General features: G+C 39.0%; 2 protein-coding genes across 4 annotated transcripts; one reads left to right on the top strand and one right to left on the bottom strand.

The window, feature by feature from the left end:
• Positions 1–9856: 9856 nt before the first annotated feature.
• LOC131006641 (uncharacterized) lies at positions 9857–11282 on the bottom strand. Its single transcript, XM_057933814.1, has 2 exons — positions 10282–11282; positions 9857–10190 (listed from the first exon to the last, which is right to left on the bottom strand). The coding sequence occupies exons 1-2, from the start codon at positions 11280–11282 to the stop codon at positions 9857–9859; spliced, it is 1335 nt and encodes a 444-aa protein (XP_057789797.1).
• A 2490-nt stretch (positions 11283–13772) lies between these two features.
• On the top strand, positions 13773–18629 carry LOC131021132 (protein ADP-ribosyltransferase PARP3). Of its 3 annotated transcripts, none has more exons than XM_057950235.1 (17): positions 13773–14072; positions 14606–14940; positions 15017–15212; positions 15298–15411; positions 15509–15566; positions 15650–15719; positions 15823–15997; positions 16068–16201; positions 16274–16511; positions 16585–16712; positions 16798–16874; positions 16953–17113; positions 17190–17399; positions 17472–17574; positions 17663–17745; positions 17822–17965; positions 18061–18629. In XM_057950235.1, the coding sequence occupies exons 2-17, from the start codon at positions 14873–14875 to the stop codon at positions 18310–18312; spliced, it is 2211 nt and encodes a 736-aa protein (XP_057806218.1). In that variant the 5' UTR covers positions 13773–14072; positions 14606–14872; the 3' UTR covers positions 18313–18629. The 3 variants fall into 3 exon arrangements, with proteins under 3 accessions (XP_057806218.1, XP_057806212.1, XP_057806205.1); XM_057950229.1 differs by having other exon boundaries at positions 13773–14224; positions 15521–15566; XM_057950222.1 differs by having other exon boundaries at positions 13773–14224.
• The last annotated feature ends 57 nt before the right edge of the window (positions 18630–18686 follow it).

Here is an 18686-nt window from a genome sequence, read left to right as displayed (position 1 = left end):
AGGGAGGCTGAAAATGGTGATGGGGTCTATTATCTCGGACAAACAGTGCGCTTTTATCAAAGGACGGTTCATTCTTGATGGTGTGGTTATTCTCAACGAAGCACCTTGATGGAGAGAGCTACTGATCTCCAGCTCGTGTCTCCGGCTGTTTTGGGGATGGATAAAATTTCTGTGTCACATCTTCAATATGCATATGACACAATATTCCTGTTGGCAGCTAACGAGGGGAATGTGACTTTTATTAAAAGGATCCTTCTTCTCTTCCAATTCCTTTCAGGGCTCAAAATCAACTTCGACAAGAGCAACTTGATGGCAGTGGGTGTCGAAAACACGTGTTTAAGGAGGTGGGCAGGTTATCTCAACTGTAAGGAGGGATCTCTTCCTTTCAATTATCTCGGTATCAAGGTTGGGGGACGGATGAATAGCAGTGTGGAATGGAGTTGCGTGGTGGAAAAAGTGTTGAGGAAAATCAGAGGTTGGAAGAAGAAATCTCTTTCTTTGGCAGGGCGCATCGTTCTTGTGAAGTCGGTCCTTCAAGCCATCCCAGTGTTTCAATTGTCTTTTTCCTTCATTCCTAAATCGGTAATTCACGACCTCAACTCCGTTTTTGGAAAATTTTTGTGGGGGGGAAGTGGCGTGTCTAGGTCTATTGCTTGGTTCAAATGGAAAGACATGTGTGTCGACAAGCTTCAAGGGGGATTGGGCTTTCGAAACATTGAATGGTTTAACAAGGTCTTGGTGTTTAAATGGGTGTGGAGGTACTTGGTCGAGAGGGAGGCGTTGTGGGTCAGGGTGATTAAATCCTTGTACGGGGATTTGTCAAGAGGGGAGGGGGGGGGGGAGTGGAGGGTGGAGAAAAGGGGCGGGATGAAGGGATGGTGGTCGAAAATTGTTGGGAGGGTGGGGAGGGAGGAAGAAAAGTGGTTTAGTGGCAATATTCAAAGGATTATGGGGAATGGTAGAGAGGTTAGTTTTTGGGGTGAGACGTGGGTGGGGAACAGCAACCTCAAGATCCTCTTCCCTAGACTTTTTAATCTTAGCCTCTTTAAAGATGGTAATGTGGAAGAGGCTGGGAAATGGACGGAGGAAGGGTGGGTGTGGGATCTCAAGTGGCGAAGGGAGCTGAGGGAGAGGGAGAAAGAGATGGAGGAAAATTTACGGTCAGTCATTGGGGCGCTTTCTCCTTGCCCAGACCTCAAGGACGGCTGGAGCTGGAAGGACGCAGCGGGGGGAAAATTCTCGACTAAAGCGGCCTATGAGGAGTGCGCAAAGGCGGAAGGTGATCATTTTGGGAGACACATTGAAGCTAGCGCACAACTGTGGACGGCACCGGCCCCTAACAAAGCCAGAGTGACAGCTTGGAGAAGCATTTGTAACACGGTTGCCAACATGCGAAAACCTTCTCAAAAGGAATGTCCTCATCCCAACCGAAGAACAGTGGTGCAATGCGTGTGTGTGGAGGGAGGAAACAACTGAACATTCTTTTCTCCATTGTCCGAAAGTCGACCGCGTGTGGGACAAAATCAATCAATGGATCGGAATGAAAACGGCTAAACCACAAAAAGTCGAACATCATTTCATGTCTTTCATTGGAGGAGGAAGAGGTAAGAGAAACAAGAACTTCCTTAAAGCTCTTTGGATCGGGACTGTTTGGCTGATCTGGAAGTATAGGAATGAGAGTAAGTTTGAGAACAAGAATTGAGAGGTGTCCAATCTTGTTAATGAGGTCAAAGGGAGGCTTTGGAGCTGGAACAAAATCTTCCATGTGGTCGAGTCCAATGTTCCTTTTACCTTGTGGTGCTCTAACGAGTACGCACCACTTGTATGATGTTTTTGGTACTCCTGGTACCGCCCCAGTTTTTTAATAGATTTTTAATTGATCAAAAAAAAAATAAGGTTAATTCATTACAGTGTAATCTAAATTTATTGACTTTATGTATTACCGTTTCACTAGTACTCCCTCCGTCGCACGAATCTTGACGCGTATTTCTTTTTGGGCCGTTCCACGAATCTTGACACATTTTCAAATAAAATAATAATTAATTAGTCTAAAAATAAGGGGTCTTAATTACATTATCTCTCTTACTTTATCATTTTTATACTTTATTACCTACACACTTAAAACACTAATCTACAACTCCTTAATTTCCGTGCCGAAACCAAACGTGTCAAGATTCGTGAGACGGAGGGAGTATTAAATTTTAAACTCATTAGGAACACAAACCATAATAATAATAATAATAATAATAATAATAATAATAATAATAATAATAATAATAATAAAGAAATCAGTCAGAATGTCCTGGCGTTGTCATATGTTTAAACTAGCTAGAAATAGTAAAACACGTATTACCACTTCGAGTATACGAGAATTTAAACTGTTAGAAATAGTAAAACATGCATTACCACTTCGAGAATTTAAACCGTTCCCTCCTTTTCCGAAGAGAAGAATTTAAAGTATTATATATACACGTGATTTATCTCTTTTGTCAAAAAGCATTATGAAAAAGCAGTAAATATCGTCAACTATCAATTATTTACTGGCCTAGCTACTGTCAAATGTCAAATATGCACCAACAAGAATAATTAATCGGTTTTTAACCATCGGTTTTTGCATGATACATTTTTAACCATCGGTTATTACACAGGCAGACAAAATTAATGTCTGAATTTGTTCACGGATCGACTTGATGTAGAATCACGAATCTCTTGCGATTATCTGTCTTCACCCTCTGCTTTCATTTATTTATTTTTTATGTAAATTTGTTTACAAACAGCCAATTAATTCTGCTCTTTTGCCCAACATTTGCATTTGCTGTTTAAAAAAGTTAATGCAAACATTGAATTCACGTAGAAAAGTCTATTCTCTGTACTTCTATTTGTAAACTTTGAAATCATATGTACGATCAATTTCTTTTGAATGAGTTGTCATTATTTCTTTTGTCTTCTGTTTTTGGAAATTGGCTTCTTAAATTATCGTTTGTATATGACGTAATAATACAAAAATTAATAGTATTAAAATAAGACTAGTGAAAAAATGGAATAGAGTGGTTTGATATGCATTGGGCTAGAAGTACCCAGTCTTCGGCTGAAACGCGACTTATAGGCCCAGTAGTTTCTTTTATTTTTGTATAGATTTTAAAAATTTTAAAAAAAATTGTTGAAAATGAGTAAACTGCGTGACAAATATTTGTAATTCTGAAATTACAAAATTTATAGACTCTATAATTAAATGGCCAACGAAATAAAAAAGACTTTGCTTATCAAACAATACTGATAAAATCAACTACAGAAAATTAGATGACAATTAGAATGATAAAATATAGCTACAACTATTACAATGTACTAAAATTATCCATTATTGTTTTCTTAAAAAAAATTATTACTGATACATCCTTATGCGTGAATAATACGAATGCGTAAAAGAATTTGTTTGTATATTCTTGTAATAATTCAAAATAAATTACCATACAAATATACAGGAACATGCGAACAACATATCGTCTCAATAGAAATAACAATCACAAGTTTCATTAATATATATATATATATATATATATATATTAATGGTGTAAAATAACCATTGAATATAATGAAAATCAATAATTATCATTTAATAATATTATTTCAATAAATTATAACAAATTTTAACTATTTCGGATATAATCACCCGTCATTCTCTCTTATACAAATTTTAACTATTTCGGATACAAATTTTAACTATTTCGGATATCTTCATTTTCTTTGTTTTCACTCTCTTTCGAATTTTTCAAAAAGAATAATGGTTGAGTTGGAGTTCTAGCATATATATTATTTATTAGATATCCAAATTTGTTGACTAAAAATTTAGAAAAAATAAGAATGAATTAGGATTGAGGAAAATTGGAATGAAGTGATTATATGACGCCACGTAGGATAGAGTATATTTTGCTTTAATATATATAGATAGATTGTACTTTTATTCCACTTTTTAATTAAAAATGTACTCCCTCCGTCCCAAACGAAATGTCCTGTTTTCCTTTTTGGGTTGTCCCAAACGAAATGTCTTGTTTCCTTTTTTGGCAATACACTCTCTCTCTCCATACTTAATATTTAAATAATTTCCACTAACTCACTTTATCTACTTTATATACATTTCTTAATCTCCGTGCCGAAAAGAAATAGGCCATTTCGTTTGGGACGGAGGGAGTACTTTTATTCTACTTTTTTATACTAATACTACCCCAACAAATTGTACATTTATTCCACTTACACCTACTTTAACAATTTTCTTAAAATCCGTGCCGAATCTCAAATGTGACTCTTTTTCATGGACGAATGGAGTACTATTTTCTTATATAATTACAAATAAGAAAAGTATAAGATTTTATGTGAAAAAAACATTATAAAACCATCAAATTTAAGGATAATTTAGGCCTTTTATATTAATTTGAACATAAGATTAATTTTTTTTTGTATATATAAAGATGACATTTTTAATTATAAGCTATAAATTTGGATATTTTTAGTAATTAACACATTACAAAGTTGAGTGGAAATTTAAAATGTCCACTTCCTTATGTTTTTTTGTAAAAATGCCATAAGTTATCATACAAAGCATTCTATGCCATAAATGTCTACATGTCAACATCAATGTTGAGCTCTTACACATGCCAGTTTTTTTTTAAGTTTCCAATAAAAAACATGTCAGTTGACCGAATTTGGTTTTCCAAATTTGATTGAAATTTTAACTTTTGAATTAATTTTAAATTTTCACTTATGCATGCATAAAAGCCAACCCTATTTTGAATTAACTTTTAAATTTTGAATGCATGCAATATGTCCGGTCGTGTATTATGAATGCATGCAATTTTAACTTTTTCTATTTCTTTTTTTATTATTATTTTTTCTTTCTATCCAAGCATGAAGCCGACCCATAAAAGGACAAAATATTGAGTGTATCTTAGAAAATATTGACCACTTTATATTTGTTAAGATTTCCAAGGCTGCATTGTATCTTGAGTGAATCCTTAGAAGAAAAAAAAGATTCACTTGTGATAGACATAAAGCCGATACACTCTTTTTTTTTGTCCATATATCTCGGCCAAATCTACTCATTCCATCTATATATTATTAGCTTTCCTCATTTTTTCTACTCACCAATATAACCGAGAGAGATAAAGAGTTCAAAGCACGGTCGGACACGAGAGAGAGATATTTGGAGTTCATTCACGCGAGAGACAAACCTAAACCGAGAATAAATCCATGGTATCTTCATCATCATCTTCTTCACAGGTTTTTTTATGACATTGAATAAAATAGAATATTTTATGTCTATATAGCATCTGTCCGACCGGTAGCGTGCCCGGAACAATGTGTCCGATCGGTACATTATTTACTGAAAATGTATCCGGCCGGACACATTTCTTCGGGAACTTCACCGGCCGGACAGATACTATGTCGGCATAAAATCCTCTATTTTATCTACTTGTATCTTTATATTAATTATTACTATTTTATTGAATTTAATTATATTGTTTAAGTGTTAATTATTGAATTAGTATTGCTTGGTATGAATTATATTGTTTAAGTGTTAATTATATTGTTTAACAGTGTTTGTTAATTAATTCATAATTTTTTAACGAATAATTATATGAGTAGTTAATTAATTAATTATTTTTTAACGAATAATTGCTTGGTATGAATTATATTGTTTGGTATGAATTGTTTTATGTATATTGCTTGGTATGAAATTATATATGAAGTTAACAGTGTTCATTTTGTCGAGAATTAGTATTGTTTAAGCATTTTTGATATAGATTTTTTTTTCTAACTTTTAACTTTGACATTGTCTGTAAAACATGAAAATATGGATAAAAACCATGTGTCCGGCCGGTGAAGTGGCTGGAAAAATTTGTCCGACCGGTACATTGTTTACCGAAAATGTATCCGGCCAGACACATTTCTGCGGGAACTTCACCGGCCGGACAGATACTATGTCGGCATAAAATCCTCTATTTATCTACTTGTATCTTTATACTAATTATTACTATTTTATTGAATTTAATTATATTGTTTAAGTGTTAATTATTGAATTAGTATTGCTTGGTATGAATTATATTGTTTAAGTGTTAACTATATTGTTTAACAGTGTTTGTTAATTAATTCATAATTTTTTAACGAATAATTATATGAGTAGTTAATTAATTAATTATTTTTTAACGAATAATTGCTTGTTACTTGGTATGAATTGTTTTATGTATATTGCTTGGTATGAAATTATATATGAAGTTAACAGTGTTCATTTTGTCGAGAATTAGTATTGCTTTATGAAATTATATAGATGAGATGTTAGTTTATGCATTTTTATATAGATGAGTTTCGAATTAGGCATTTTTGATATAGAGTTTTTTTTTTTTTTCTAACTTTTAACTTTGACATTGTTTGTAAAACATGAAAATATGGATAAAAACCATGTGTTTGGCCGATGAAGTGGCCGGAAAAATGTGTATGACCGGTACTTTTGTTTACGGCCGGACACATGTTTTCGGCCACTTCACCGGCCGGACACATGTTTTTTATCCATATTTTCATGTTTTTTTATGAATTTTTCTGATTATATTATTTGTTTTATTATTTTACTGAATTTAATATTATTTTTATTTTGTAAATGAATAAGCGGATGTCTCATATCTTCCGAGACTATTAATCAGACGGAGATATTGATCAGCACATACTATAGGGATACTTCTTTTTCGAAGCTGATGCGCACTTTATTGTTGGTCGGCAATGAAGGGTTATTGGAAAGGTTTAGAGCGTCATGTTTTGGTCATTTCACTGATTGGAGACCTGGCATGAAGAGCAATAGAGCATTGCACCAGGTTATATCGAGGTAGATTGAGTCAGAAAATAACGAGATGTGGTTCTTTCTGTGCGGAGCACGAGTCAACTTTTCCCCCCGCAGACTATGCAATAGTCACTGGGCTCAATTTCGGTCCAACGACGTTTGATGCAACATTACTTACCGAAGATTTTGCGGTGGACGAACTATGACTGTACACGCACTCATTAAATGCGTGTGCGATTTGGATCGTCAAGTAGATGATGATGATGAGAGCCTGTACCTTCGTGCTGTGCTCGTGTGTGTGGCTCACACCATTATTCTTAGGTTGGATACGTGTGTACAACCGTGGATTTGGGTGGTAGTGGACGATTTGGAGGCATTTGATAGATTCTCCTGGGGCGCGTATTCATATAAAATGTTACGCCATTATACAACAGAGATAGGAAGCAACGAGAAGTATCACTTCTATGGTCCTTCGTGGGCTTTATTTGTTTGGACATTGGAGCGCGTCCCGGGCTTCGGACAGATGGCGGCAGCATCTAGTGGTGATCCGACAGCGCACCCAAGATTTTTGAGATGGACTTTTAGGGGTAAGCCCCGGCTTCACGGTTTACAAGATCTATTTGAGGGATAGGTAATCAGTTATTTCAAATTTAGTGTTTCAGTGTTACTGGTTTTTACATATGTTCTAAAATATTATTATGTTGCTTTCTAGGGTGGTGTCCTGGATTTGAACCCCGATGAACATGAGATGGAGAGTGACTATTTCATATCAGCGCTGACACCGGGCGAACTCTTGGTGAGATTCAAAATCCCCTAAGAACCCATTAGGTCAGGGTGTCCAATTTCTACAGCACACCAGAGCCCATGTTGTGGATGAGCGCGGGGACGAGGAGGAGGTAGCTAGACAACCTCGTATGACTCGCAACCAGAGTGTTCGGGGCCCTCTGAGGGATGATCGAGCCCACGAGCCGGCTTGTCATTATGTTGATCTAGGAAAGCGGCCAAGGGCGCATACTTCTTCATCGTCGAGCATATCTCGGCCAGTATCCAGTCCCAGCGAGGGTGAGGTGGACCATAAATGGGTCAAGACGTTAATCCGTAAGGAGCTGAAGAAGTTCTTTAACAAATTATACGATAAACTGAAGGGCAAAGGCAAAAAGGACAAGGGCAAGAGCAAACATTTTCGAGGGTCAGAATCCCCTGATGATTACCATTAACGGTCTTCTCCAAAGAACATAGCCGGTCCCAGAGCTTCAGGTCCCCGCGATTCAGGTCCCCGCAACGATGATCCCCGCGATGAAGATCCACGCCCTCCAGAGACCCAGAATTATGATCCACGCCCTTCAGATTATGATTCTCACCCTTCAGATACCCGGGATTATAACGAGCAGTGGAAGGACATTATAAAGAATCAGAGCTACAGCACACCAGCTATGCAGAATTTTGACTGGTCGATCTTTGTCTACCCTCATGGATCTTCCCCCTTCCTACGACCGGAGTATAGGACTGAGCAGCCGATATACTTTGTTGAGCCGATCACTGCTGTTCCACCATATGAGCGGGAAGAATCTAGTTCATCAAGGGCGGCTCAGACGGAGAAGCCTGAGTCACAAGTGCGTCGTTTGAGTGTGACAGAAGAAGCGCCACAGGCAGAGCAGCCACCTTGTCGCAACCAGAGGCAGAGACGTCCGTCTACATTTCGGAGATCGCCTTGGGTTAATAGCCCAGTTCCACATCCAGTGACACAATACTGCAGTGATACATATGAGAAGTGGATGAATACTTGTCGAGGTGGTAAGGCTCTTGAGGTGTATGTCAGGGACAGTAGTGGTTTGCGGGTATATGCTGACTTCGAGCGGGTGGAGAATCCCATTAAGGAATTCACAATTGGGGTAAATAATCTATTAATTTTAACTTTGTTACATTATTTTGTACTAACCTACTGATTTTAACTTTGTTGCAAGATATTGACTTGTACTTTTTGACGTTGAGACATAGGCTTGCCAGCTGCGAGGATTTACTTGATGGAGTCAATAAGAATAACACAGTCATAGTAGACAAGGATTGGTTTGTAAGTAAACTTTAATTATTTTTATGTTTTCATTGGTACGGATATAAATTATTCATTATTTGTTTGATTTGCAGATATACCTGAAGAATGAGTAGGAAGCTTTATTGACCAAATATGAAGCAAATGAATTTTCTGCCCAGGAGTGGCATGTATTGACGCATACCGGAATAGCTGAAGATTGGGAGCCTCACATAGACTGGATCTCCGCTGTACGTGGAAAAGCACTTTCGGACCATGAACTTGCTCCCAGTCAAAAGATTGGATGGATGGATGCCTCACAGGTAATAATTAAAGATATATTAGATAATTATTTGTGATTTATCATTGTTTTAAACCAATTCATTGTGATTCGTCATAGGTTCTCATGCCAGTTATTATTGACCACCATTTTCTCCTCTGTCGTATTCGGTTGGGCGAAGCCGTTTGCGAGGTATATGACCCAGTAGCTCACAATCTTAATGACAAGTGGTGAGATTTTCGAGTGACGCAACTACTACATATTCTGAGATTGTTGCCACGTGTCCTTCAGTGGTCGATGTGGCTAGACCACACATCCGTTGATTCGACAGTGGCAAAGGAGAAGTGGCCATATATGTCGACGGTGTTTGCTCCACTTGAGGATCAGTTTCAGCAGCAGGACGTTGTCAGCTGCGGGCCTTTCATCTGCATGTATGCAGAACGACTGATATCTGGCTCTCCATCCATTGAGTGGGGTAATAGAAACGTGATGGCATATAGGAGCAAGATCGCTAGAGCTATATTTGAATTGTGTGAAACTTAGAAGAGTAGATGCACTAGACTTAATTAGTTTTGCTTAGTGTTGTATATTGTTAAATTCATGTGTGGTTTTTTTGGTTAATCAACGAACTTTATTTCCAGTTAATCATTTCATATTACCAAATAATAAGATAATTCAATCCATATCATTCACTGTTACAACACACAAATACAAACCACTACTATCTGCTCTCAGTCGCCCTGCCAGCGCATGTTCTCTTGGTGTGTCCTCCTTCATGGCAGATGCTGCACTTCTTTGGTTTACGACGCATGATACTAGAAGACTTCTCTGCTTGTGTGCGACTGCCTTCACCACCACCTCGATGTCTACTTTCTTTTGGGCGCCCCGATTGTCCAGTGACAATCAGAGGTAATACAAAACTCTCAGCAATGTACTCAGGAATCAACCACTGGTGTCTCGACGGGAGATGATTAACAGAACCAGAGTAACAATCGATAAGAAATTCATTCGTGTAGTAATCGTCTACATACTCCGCGATAGTATCACCTGCCTCACTATAAAAACAACATCCGGCAATAATCAATACAACGAACATTAAAACATATTTACATTTACATGAACCCACCAAGGAAATAATGCTCGTACCTTATTGCAGCGATAGAATGAGAACATAGCAGTTGGTCTAGCTGAAATGCTCGACATCCGCATTTTTTCTTCTCTAGATCCACCTTAAAGCTCCTGTCACAAGTTTGCACTTTATACTTCCGGCCACTCAACCTTTGTGCAGTGTATCGACGACTTTTTTGGACTTCAATAGCTACCTTTTTACCGGCCTCAGCAGACAAGGGTTCCTCGCTTTGTTGTGCAGCTCTCAGTCGCTCGCTGAACCATTTCTCAATAACAAGTCTGATTGCCTCTAACATTGAGCAGATAGGAAGTCTTCTTGCCCACAACAATCTCGCATTAAAAGCTTCAGCAACATTTGATGTCAAAAAACTGTACCATCGCACAGGCATAGGGCACATCGAACGAGCCCACTTTTCCGGCCCAATCCCCATTAGTTTATCGTACGCAGCTCTCTTTATAACCTTTAGGGCGTTCATAGCCCTAGTGAAGTCAGATTTCTCGTACGCAAATGCAGCTTGTCGATACAACTCTACCACTGCCTTACCGTAATGCTTCATGTTATTTTGCAAATGGTAGTAGCATAGGCCGTGGGTGGCATTTGGTAACTCATTCCTGATAGCATTGGCAATGGAGATATGTTGATCAGAGATAATCAAAAGTAGATTGGCTTGCCCATAAACACGTCGAATGCGCGACATGAAATACATCCACGATTCATCGTTCTCTTTCGGGCCAACACCATACACGAGTGAGAATAAACTCTCGTTGCCATCCTTGGTCACTGCAACAAACAGAATACCCTTATTCTTGCCCTTCAAGTGTGTGCCGTCGACTGCAATCACTGGCCGTAAGTTGAACATGAAACAACTAACTGTAGCTCCAAGAGCAACAAATAAGTGTTTGAATCGGCCATCAGGGTCAACTTCCCACTTCACCAACGAACCGGGATTGGATTGTCTCAACATGTATAAATGCTTAGGTTGCATCTCGAAGGATTGATCATGTTGACCATAAACCATCTCAGTCGCTCGATTCTGGGCTCACAATGCATCATCGTACTTGATGTGTACACCAAACTCACGTTGCAGCTCCAGCTGGATGGCCTTCGGCTTCAAGATCTCACAATCGTCATGTATTTTCTGAGCTAAATATGCTACAACGACTTTTGCGGGGGCTTTTATTCGCTTTACGCGCCCTAGATCACCGTCGCATGAGTGCTCATTGGTAAACTTATACACACCCCAAATGGATTCATCTTGAGACGATGCACTGAGCTTGAGGGGGCACGTATCTGAATGCTTGCATTTAATGTAAATTCATTTGTTGTCTGATTTGGTGACAGAATATTCCTTGCCCTGCTTCATGTTCCACAGACCGATTGCAACGATCAGATCATCTTTCCTATTAAAATAAGAATTCTTTGACAGCTCCCGAGGTAGTAGCTGATAATCTTTAATATCCACAAGTGACGCTGCAGCGTCCAACGGGATAACCGGAACTAACCAATTAGTTAGTTCATCTGGTCCAAGAACCTGTTCATCATCATCGTCATCGATCTGCAAATTCACCTAACATGCATATTCAATCCCCGTCCTTCTCAAGTTCTCTGGCTCCGACAAGTCTTCAGAGGCGCTTGTATCAGTCTCGGCTTCAGACGATGGAACATATTCTTCATCTACATCATCATCATTCTCCACAAACTGAGGCTCGTCTGTATATTGATTATCAGCTGGACCCCAAGAATGCTCAGTTGTTTGGTGATAGTAAACGTTCGGATTTGGCTCATCCCATGAAGGCCAATCCGTTGACTGATGATTACCCCAAGTGACCGACGGTTCAACTATTTCTTGCGCTGGTGAATCTCCAACTGATATGTCTAAATAAGCATATCTTTGGATTGCTTCCAATCCGTCCCCACCTTCGAATATTGCATTAGATTCACCTCCATATGCGGAAGATTGAGGGAGATCGAACGAATGAACATACACTCCTCCACTAGACTCGTCTTCGACAACATAAATCTCAGGAAAATGTGGCTGAGACACCAACAACTGAAGCAAATCATTATCATCAGCAAGAAGATTTTTACTGTAGACCATATCATTTAATCTCTTCGTCAAATAATACAAGCTGTAATTAGTGCTCAATGAATTCTCCAACATCAATTGATTTATCATGTACAACGTAGTAGCCATGGTGTCTCCGAAAATACGCAAACCCTTAGAAGAGCTGCCGATGTACTCATAACCATTGAATGCATCTCCATAACTAACCATAAAGTATCTTCCATATTCATTTATATACAGAAAAAATAATAAATAAATAAATATATGATGTAAATGGAATGAAATGTAAAAATACAACATATAACATGTTAACACGCTCGAAAAATATCTGTCCGCCCGAGAAAGTTTCCGAGGAAATGTGTCCGGTCGTGTATTACATAATCTGTAATGATACACGGCCGGACACATTTTCAGGTTCCGGGCGGACATATGTTTTTCGAGCATTTTAACATGAATTATGTAGCAATATATGTATATAACTAAAATGTAAGTAATAATTACTAATTAATACTTTAAAACATGATAGAATATGCTCTAATTCACATATATTCCTTCAAACGTAGCTTTAAATCATAAAGTATGCTATAATATGCTAATAATCCACATAAACATAGGATCAAACAAAACATTGAAAATAAACAATAATCAACTTAGCACTTCTTTAATTACATTTCAAATGTAAAATGACATACCTTTAAATTTGGGATGAGAGAATTCACAAATAATAGCTTCACCACTTGGAAAATATTATAATTTCTATTGAGTTTGAGTGTTTTTTCACTTTGCAATGGAGTGTGTCCGTCGAGATCTCATATATAAACAAAGATTCCTTCATTTCACATGAATTTCAATGAAATTAGAGCATTTGACGTGAACACTTTATTGACAAGGTTATTTCAAATCATATTTGTCGTTTATCACCAATTATCTAAAAAATAAATAAATAAAATTTGTCCGACCGGCCGGCTGGACACAAGGTTTTACCGGCCGGACACTGATTTTCTCCGGTCGGACACATGTTTTTTTTACCATTATGTGTGTTGAGTGCCAATCTCAATTGTTTTAATTTTTAGTATTTCTATTCCATTGATTAATTAGCGTACGATTTAATTCTAAAAATCTTGATTTAATTCAAAAATAAATTAATATTGTATTTTGTACACCATCTTTCACTTTTTCCAACACTTATTTGACCGAAATTAGTCTTTAAATTTATGACATTGATGTTTTTCTTATACTTTAACAACTTTTGTTACAGATGTGTAAGACTTTTTGTGGAAAATAATACATACCCATCACAATCAAAGAATATTTTCTGCGCTTCACATAATTAAGACATATAATGTTTTGTATAATAAGTTAGGGTATTTTTACAAGAAAAAAAAACATAAGAAAGTGGACATTTTTACCTCTTCACCGTTACAAAATGTGTATTGTTCGTAAGGTCACTCTCAGTCACACAACCCAAGAAATCTTGCATGCCGCCGAATGGCAGAAAATTGAAGCAGTGTCCCCATCCATCCATCCCCAAAAATAGGAAGAAAATTTGCTGAACCTAATCCAATTCCCAATAACTAAACTTTGTTGCAGATCGATAAGGTACAACTCCTCACAGCGCGGGGAACAACACGCAACACTTGTCACGAAGCATGTCAAACTGCAGCTGAGCATCTCGTAGTCGTGGCAAACAGCAGCACACTTGTTTTCCCCTCACAAAAACACGTAATCGCTCTGCTTTCCGAGGTTAGCTCCCGCCACCGATATCACTCTGTAAAAAGAAGTCGCCATAACTCCGAATTGTATTTTGCTACCACAATTTCAGCTTATTACTCTTCTTTTCAACTGTTGGGTGAAAAATTTGGGGGTGACTTAACCGGAGTTGTTGGAAAATGAAGGTTTTGTTCTGTTTCTGCTGCATGTTGTGTTATCTTTGATCACGAATGTATTTTGATGAAGAAATGTGAAATAGTTTTAGGGTTCATGTGTATGTATAATTCGACTCTTGAATTTAGGGTGAGCAGTTCTTGGAATATCTATTCTTTGGTTTAGCCGAAGCTTTGTTCTCGCTTTTTTATATGCTCCCTACTTTATGATTTTAGTAGCAGATGATTTTCTTATTATGCATGTGTCTGGATTAATAAGCAATTAGTTGCATTTTTGCGGAATTTGGAGGATAAATGTGTGATTATGCCTTGCAGCAGATGATGATTGCAAGTAAATTGATGTGGTAGGTTAAGTGTCTGAATTTGATCAAGAGTGTGTTATTGCAATTTAAGGTTCATGAGACGAGATCGCACTCTTATTCCTCTGGTAATGAGGAAAAAGTGGCGACAAGGAAGCAGAAGGCTGAGGCCAAAGCAAGTGAAGGCGGGTCGGAGCATTCCCCAAAGAAGGCCAAAACAGAGACTGACGAGAGAGCCAAGGATGCAAAGAAGGACAAAACCAAGGGCGAGGAAAATGGGAATGAGAAGTCGACTGAGGAAATCAAAGCAGAGTTTGAGAAGTTCTGTAAAGCCACAAGTGAGTATCTATCATTTCAGCAGATGCGTGAGATTCTGGAGGCGAATGGCCAGGATGCAAGCGGATCGGACGATGCTGTAGTGCCTAGATGGTAAGTGATCATACTTCCTCTTTCCCTTTTCATCAAACATTTTACTACAATGGTGGTCGTTATACTTGGATTGCAGTCAAGATGTTCTATTTTACGGGCCGTTGGATGATTGTCCTGCATGTGGTGGCGCTCTGAGGATCTCCGATAAGACCTTTACATGCTCAGGTGTATATACTGAGTGGTCTAGCTGCACATATAACACTAAAGATCCTCCCCGAAGGAACGAGCCAACTAAACTGCCGGACTTTGTCAATGATTCTCATGTTGCTGAGGTAAATTTCATGTTTATTACCTCTGTTTCAATCTGATTTATACATGGTGGATTGTCTGTGTGAAAATTGATTCTTGTTGGTGTAGTTGCTGAAAAAACACCACGACCCTGAATCTCGCCCTCGCACTACGGCCTCTTTCCTTGAAAGACCTTTTAAGGGAATGATGATTTCTCTGGCGGGCCGTTTGACTCGAACACATGTATGTTCTCTAGTTGCTTCTGATGCAATTCTTAGTGTTTTGTCGCAAAAGAGGCGTGTCTACTGATTCTTTAGTATGTTCTCTTTGTCTGGTACAGCAATATTGGAAGTCAAAGATTGAGAAGGCTGGAGGGAAAGTTGCCAACTCTGTGATGGGTAAATATATAGAGAGCTTGCTAGTTTAGGATACTGTTGCGCCATCTCTTTTTGGTACTAAGCAGGGTGTTGCCACTTTCCAGGGGCAACTTGCCTGGTCGTGTCTCCAGCTGAGCGGGAACGTGGTGGCTCATCCAAGTTGACTGAAGCAATGTAAGAATTCTGGAGCATTTCATTTGTCTGCTCATAGGACTTGGGAGTTCAGGATGCTTGTGATATTCCTTTGAATTCAAGGGTTTGCGACATATGATTACAGGGAGAGGGGAATCCCAGTAGTACGAGAAGCTTGGTTAAGCGACAGTATTGAAGAGGGGGACCCTCGGCCTCTCGAAGCCTATGACATAGCTAGTGATCTTGCTGTAGGTGGAAAAAACATCCCCTTGTATCAGCAGGATCCTTCTGAGGAGGCTCTTGAAACCATTACATCTGAGGTACATATCGACTTGCTGTGTTATTCAGTTTTGCTTACATTGCTTGTTTCTGAATTGTTTGGTACTTCAGCTTAAGATATATGGGAAGAGAGGTGTGCATAAGGACACAAAGTTGCAGGATAGTGGTGGCCAAATTTTGGAGAATGATGGAATCTTGTACAATTGTGCCTTTGCTCTATCGGATAAAGGGGCGGGGTTAAATGAGTATGGCTCTTTTGTCTACTTACCGCTATCCGTTGTTACTCAGTTGTTTGCTGACCAATTGATCTGACATAGGTTTTGCATTATGCAATTGATAACGGTACCTGAGGGCCAGCTTTACATGTACTACAAGAAGGGCAGGATAGGTGATCTCGGCGGAGCAGATGAGAAGTTGGAGGAACGGGATGATGTAGACGGTGCAATCCAAGAGTTCGCCAAACAATTTGAAGGGGTGACAGGTAACAAGTTCGAACCATGGGAGAGAGAGAAGAAGATACAGAAGAAATCTCTAAAGTTATTCCCCATTGATATGGTGTGTGCTTATACTGTGCTACTGCAAATCCATAGTACTTTAAAAATAGAATGTAAAGTAATGTGGTTTGTAGGATGATGGAGTCGAGGTGAGACATGGGGGTCTGGGATTAAGACAACTTGGAGCTGCCGCACTGCACAGCAAGCTCGAGCCGAAGGTTGCGAAGTTCATGAAAGTCCTGTGTAGCCAACAGGTTTACAGGTGAGTTATGAAGCTACGATTTGATTGGTCGACATGGATATCAATTTCTTGTGGCCTTATAGCTGAGGGTTCTATGTTGATGTAGGTATGCTATGATGGAAATGGGGTTGGATTTTCCGGACTTGCCTGTGGGTATGGTTACTGATATACATTTGAAAAGATGTAAGGTTTATCAGACTCTTGCTTTGTTATCTGGATAATTGGTAGGTGGTATATCTGACTCTGTATAATGATGTCCAGGTGAGGATACTCTACTCGAATTCGAACAGATGCTCAGGACAAGCAAGGAGACGGGGCCGAGAAGGGATGCCTTATGGGCTGATTTCAGCCAGCGAATGTTCACTCTTCTGCCTAGTACGAGACCTTATGTTTTTCGGGATTTCACTGATATAGCTGATCACGTGAGTGTCTTCAACTGGCCTAAACCATGAATGTGACCTTGAGTTTCTCAAGCCTAATCAGAAAAAAACAATGCAGGGAGCAGCTGCATTGGAGACGATCAGAGATATAAACGTGGCTTCACGACTGATAGGCGACATGTCTGGTGATACTCTAGATGATCCTCTGTTTGATCGGTACAAGAAGCTGGGTTGCTCTATCTCTCCAGTTGAAAAAGATACTGATGACTACAAGATGGTAGTTAATTACCTGGAGAAGACTTACGAACCTACTAAAGTTGGAGAGATTGTAAGTCCGTGATCGTCATATGAATCATATCCTCGTATCAAATCATTGTCATTATAAACCATCTTTTTGCAGAGTTATGGGGTATCAGTTGAGGATATATTTGAAGTTGAGGTGAGCGCTGGTCCCTCCTTTGACGAAATCAAGAAGCTACCAAATAAAGTTCTGCTATGGTGTGGTGAGTGTTGGAGATGTTACACTGTTTACCGCATAGTGCTGTGGTTTGGGTTTTTAGTCCTAAGCTTGTATTTTGTTTGCATTGCTAGGTACGCGAAGCTCCAATTTGTTGCGGCATCTGCAAAAGAGTTTCTTGCCTTCGTTGTGTTTTCTGCCTGTTCCTGGATACATGGTAAGCTTTCTAGATGTAGTGAAGAGTATATTCATCGTTTTGACTTCCTGTCGCTGATACTAGTGTATGTGCTTAGTTTGGGAGGGCGATAGTCTGCTCTGATGCTGCAGCAGAAGCGGCCAGGTACGGTTTCACAGCAGTGGACAGGCCAGAGGGGTTTCTGGTATTGGCAGTTGCTTCTTTAGGTGAAGATGTAACAGAACTAACTGGTGCTCCAGAGGTACATAGTATTTTTGTTCCTAATCTCATCTCTGCTTATTCATGTTTCATTTTATCATGGTATCAAATGTGGTCTTTGGTCTGTGGTCTCCGAAGGACGCAGCAGAGCTGGAGGAGAAGAAATGTGGGGTGATCGGACTAGGGAGGAAGAAGACAGATGAGTCGGAGCATTTTATGTGGAATGATGTGAAGGTGCCCTGTGGTAAGCTAGTCCCATCGGAGCATAAGGACAGCCCCCTCGAGTACAACGAGTATGCTGTCTACGATCCAGAACAGGTGAGTATAAAGTTCCTGGTGGCTGTGAAGTTTGAGGAGAAGGATGTCGAGTATGATACTGCCTCGCCCTGACGGCACGAGTAGGGCTAGCCTTTCCTAAATATATAAGTAAATGTTTTCGTTCCCTTTTAGATGAGGAGGAGGAGAGGGTACATTTTGGGTGTGATAAGTTTGGACAAGGTTGAGGTGATGGCATTGCTTTGCTTGTTTATAGATGCCATTACCTAGAATGGCTTGTTGTACGAGCCATGTAGATATAATATTTGGATGTAGTATGTTTAACTATCATCTTTTTCTGCTCTTAAGTTTCCTTGAAGCTCTCTCTTGCTACACCCTTTAAATGGAATAATAATTTCTTATGTGGGAAACTGCATTGATGCTTCAAGGTTACCTTTAATGTTCTTTTCTTCCAAGTGTTGCGTGTTTGATAATTTGTTTCTGCCTTG

The sequence above is a fragment of the Salvia miltiorrhiza genome, chromosome 1 (assembly GCF_028751815.1).
Source record: "Salvia miltiorrhiza cultivar Shanhuang (shh) chromosome 1, IMPLAD_Smil_shh, whole genome shotgun sequence".
In the NCBI taxonomy this organism is placed as follows: Eukaryota; Viridiplantae; Streptophyta; class Magnoliopsida; order Lamiales; family Lamiaceae; genus Salvia; species Salvia miltiorrhiza.
Note: the sequence above shows the minus strand (reverse complement) of the source record. Positions and strands in the feature narration are given on the sequence as shown.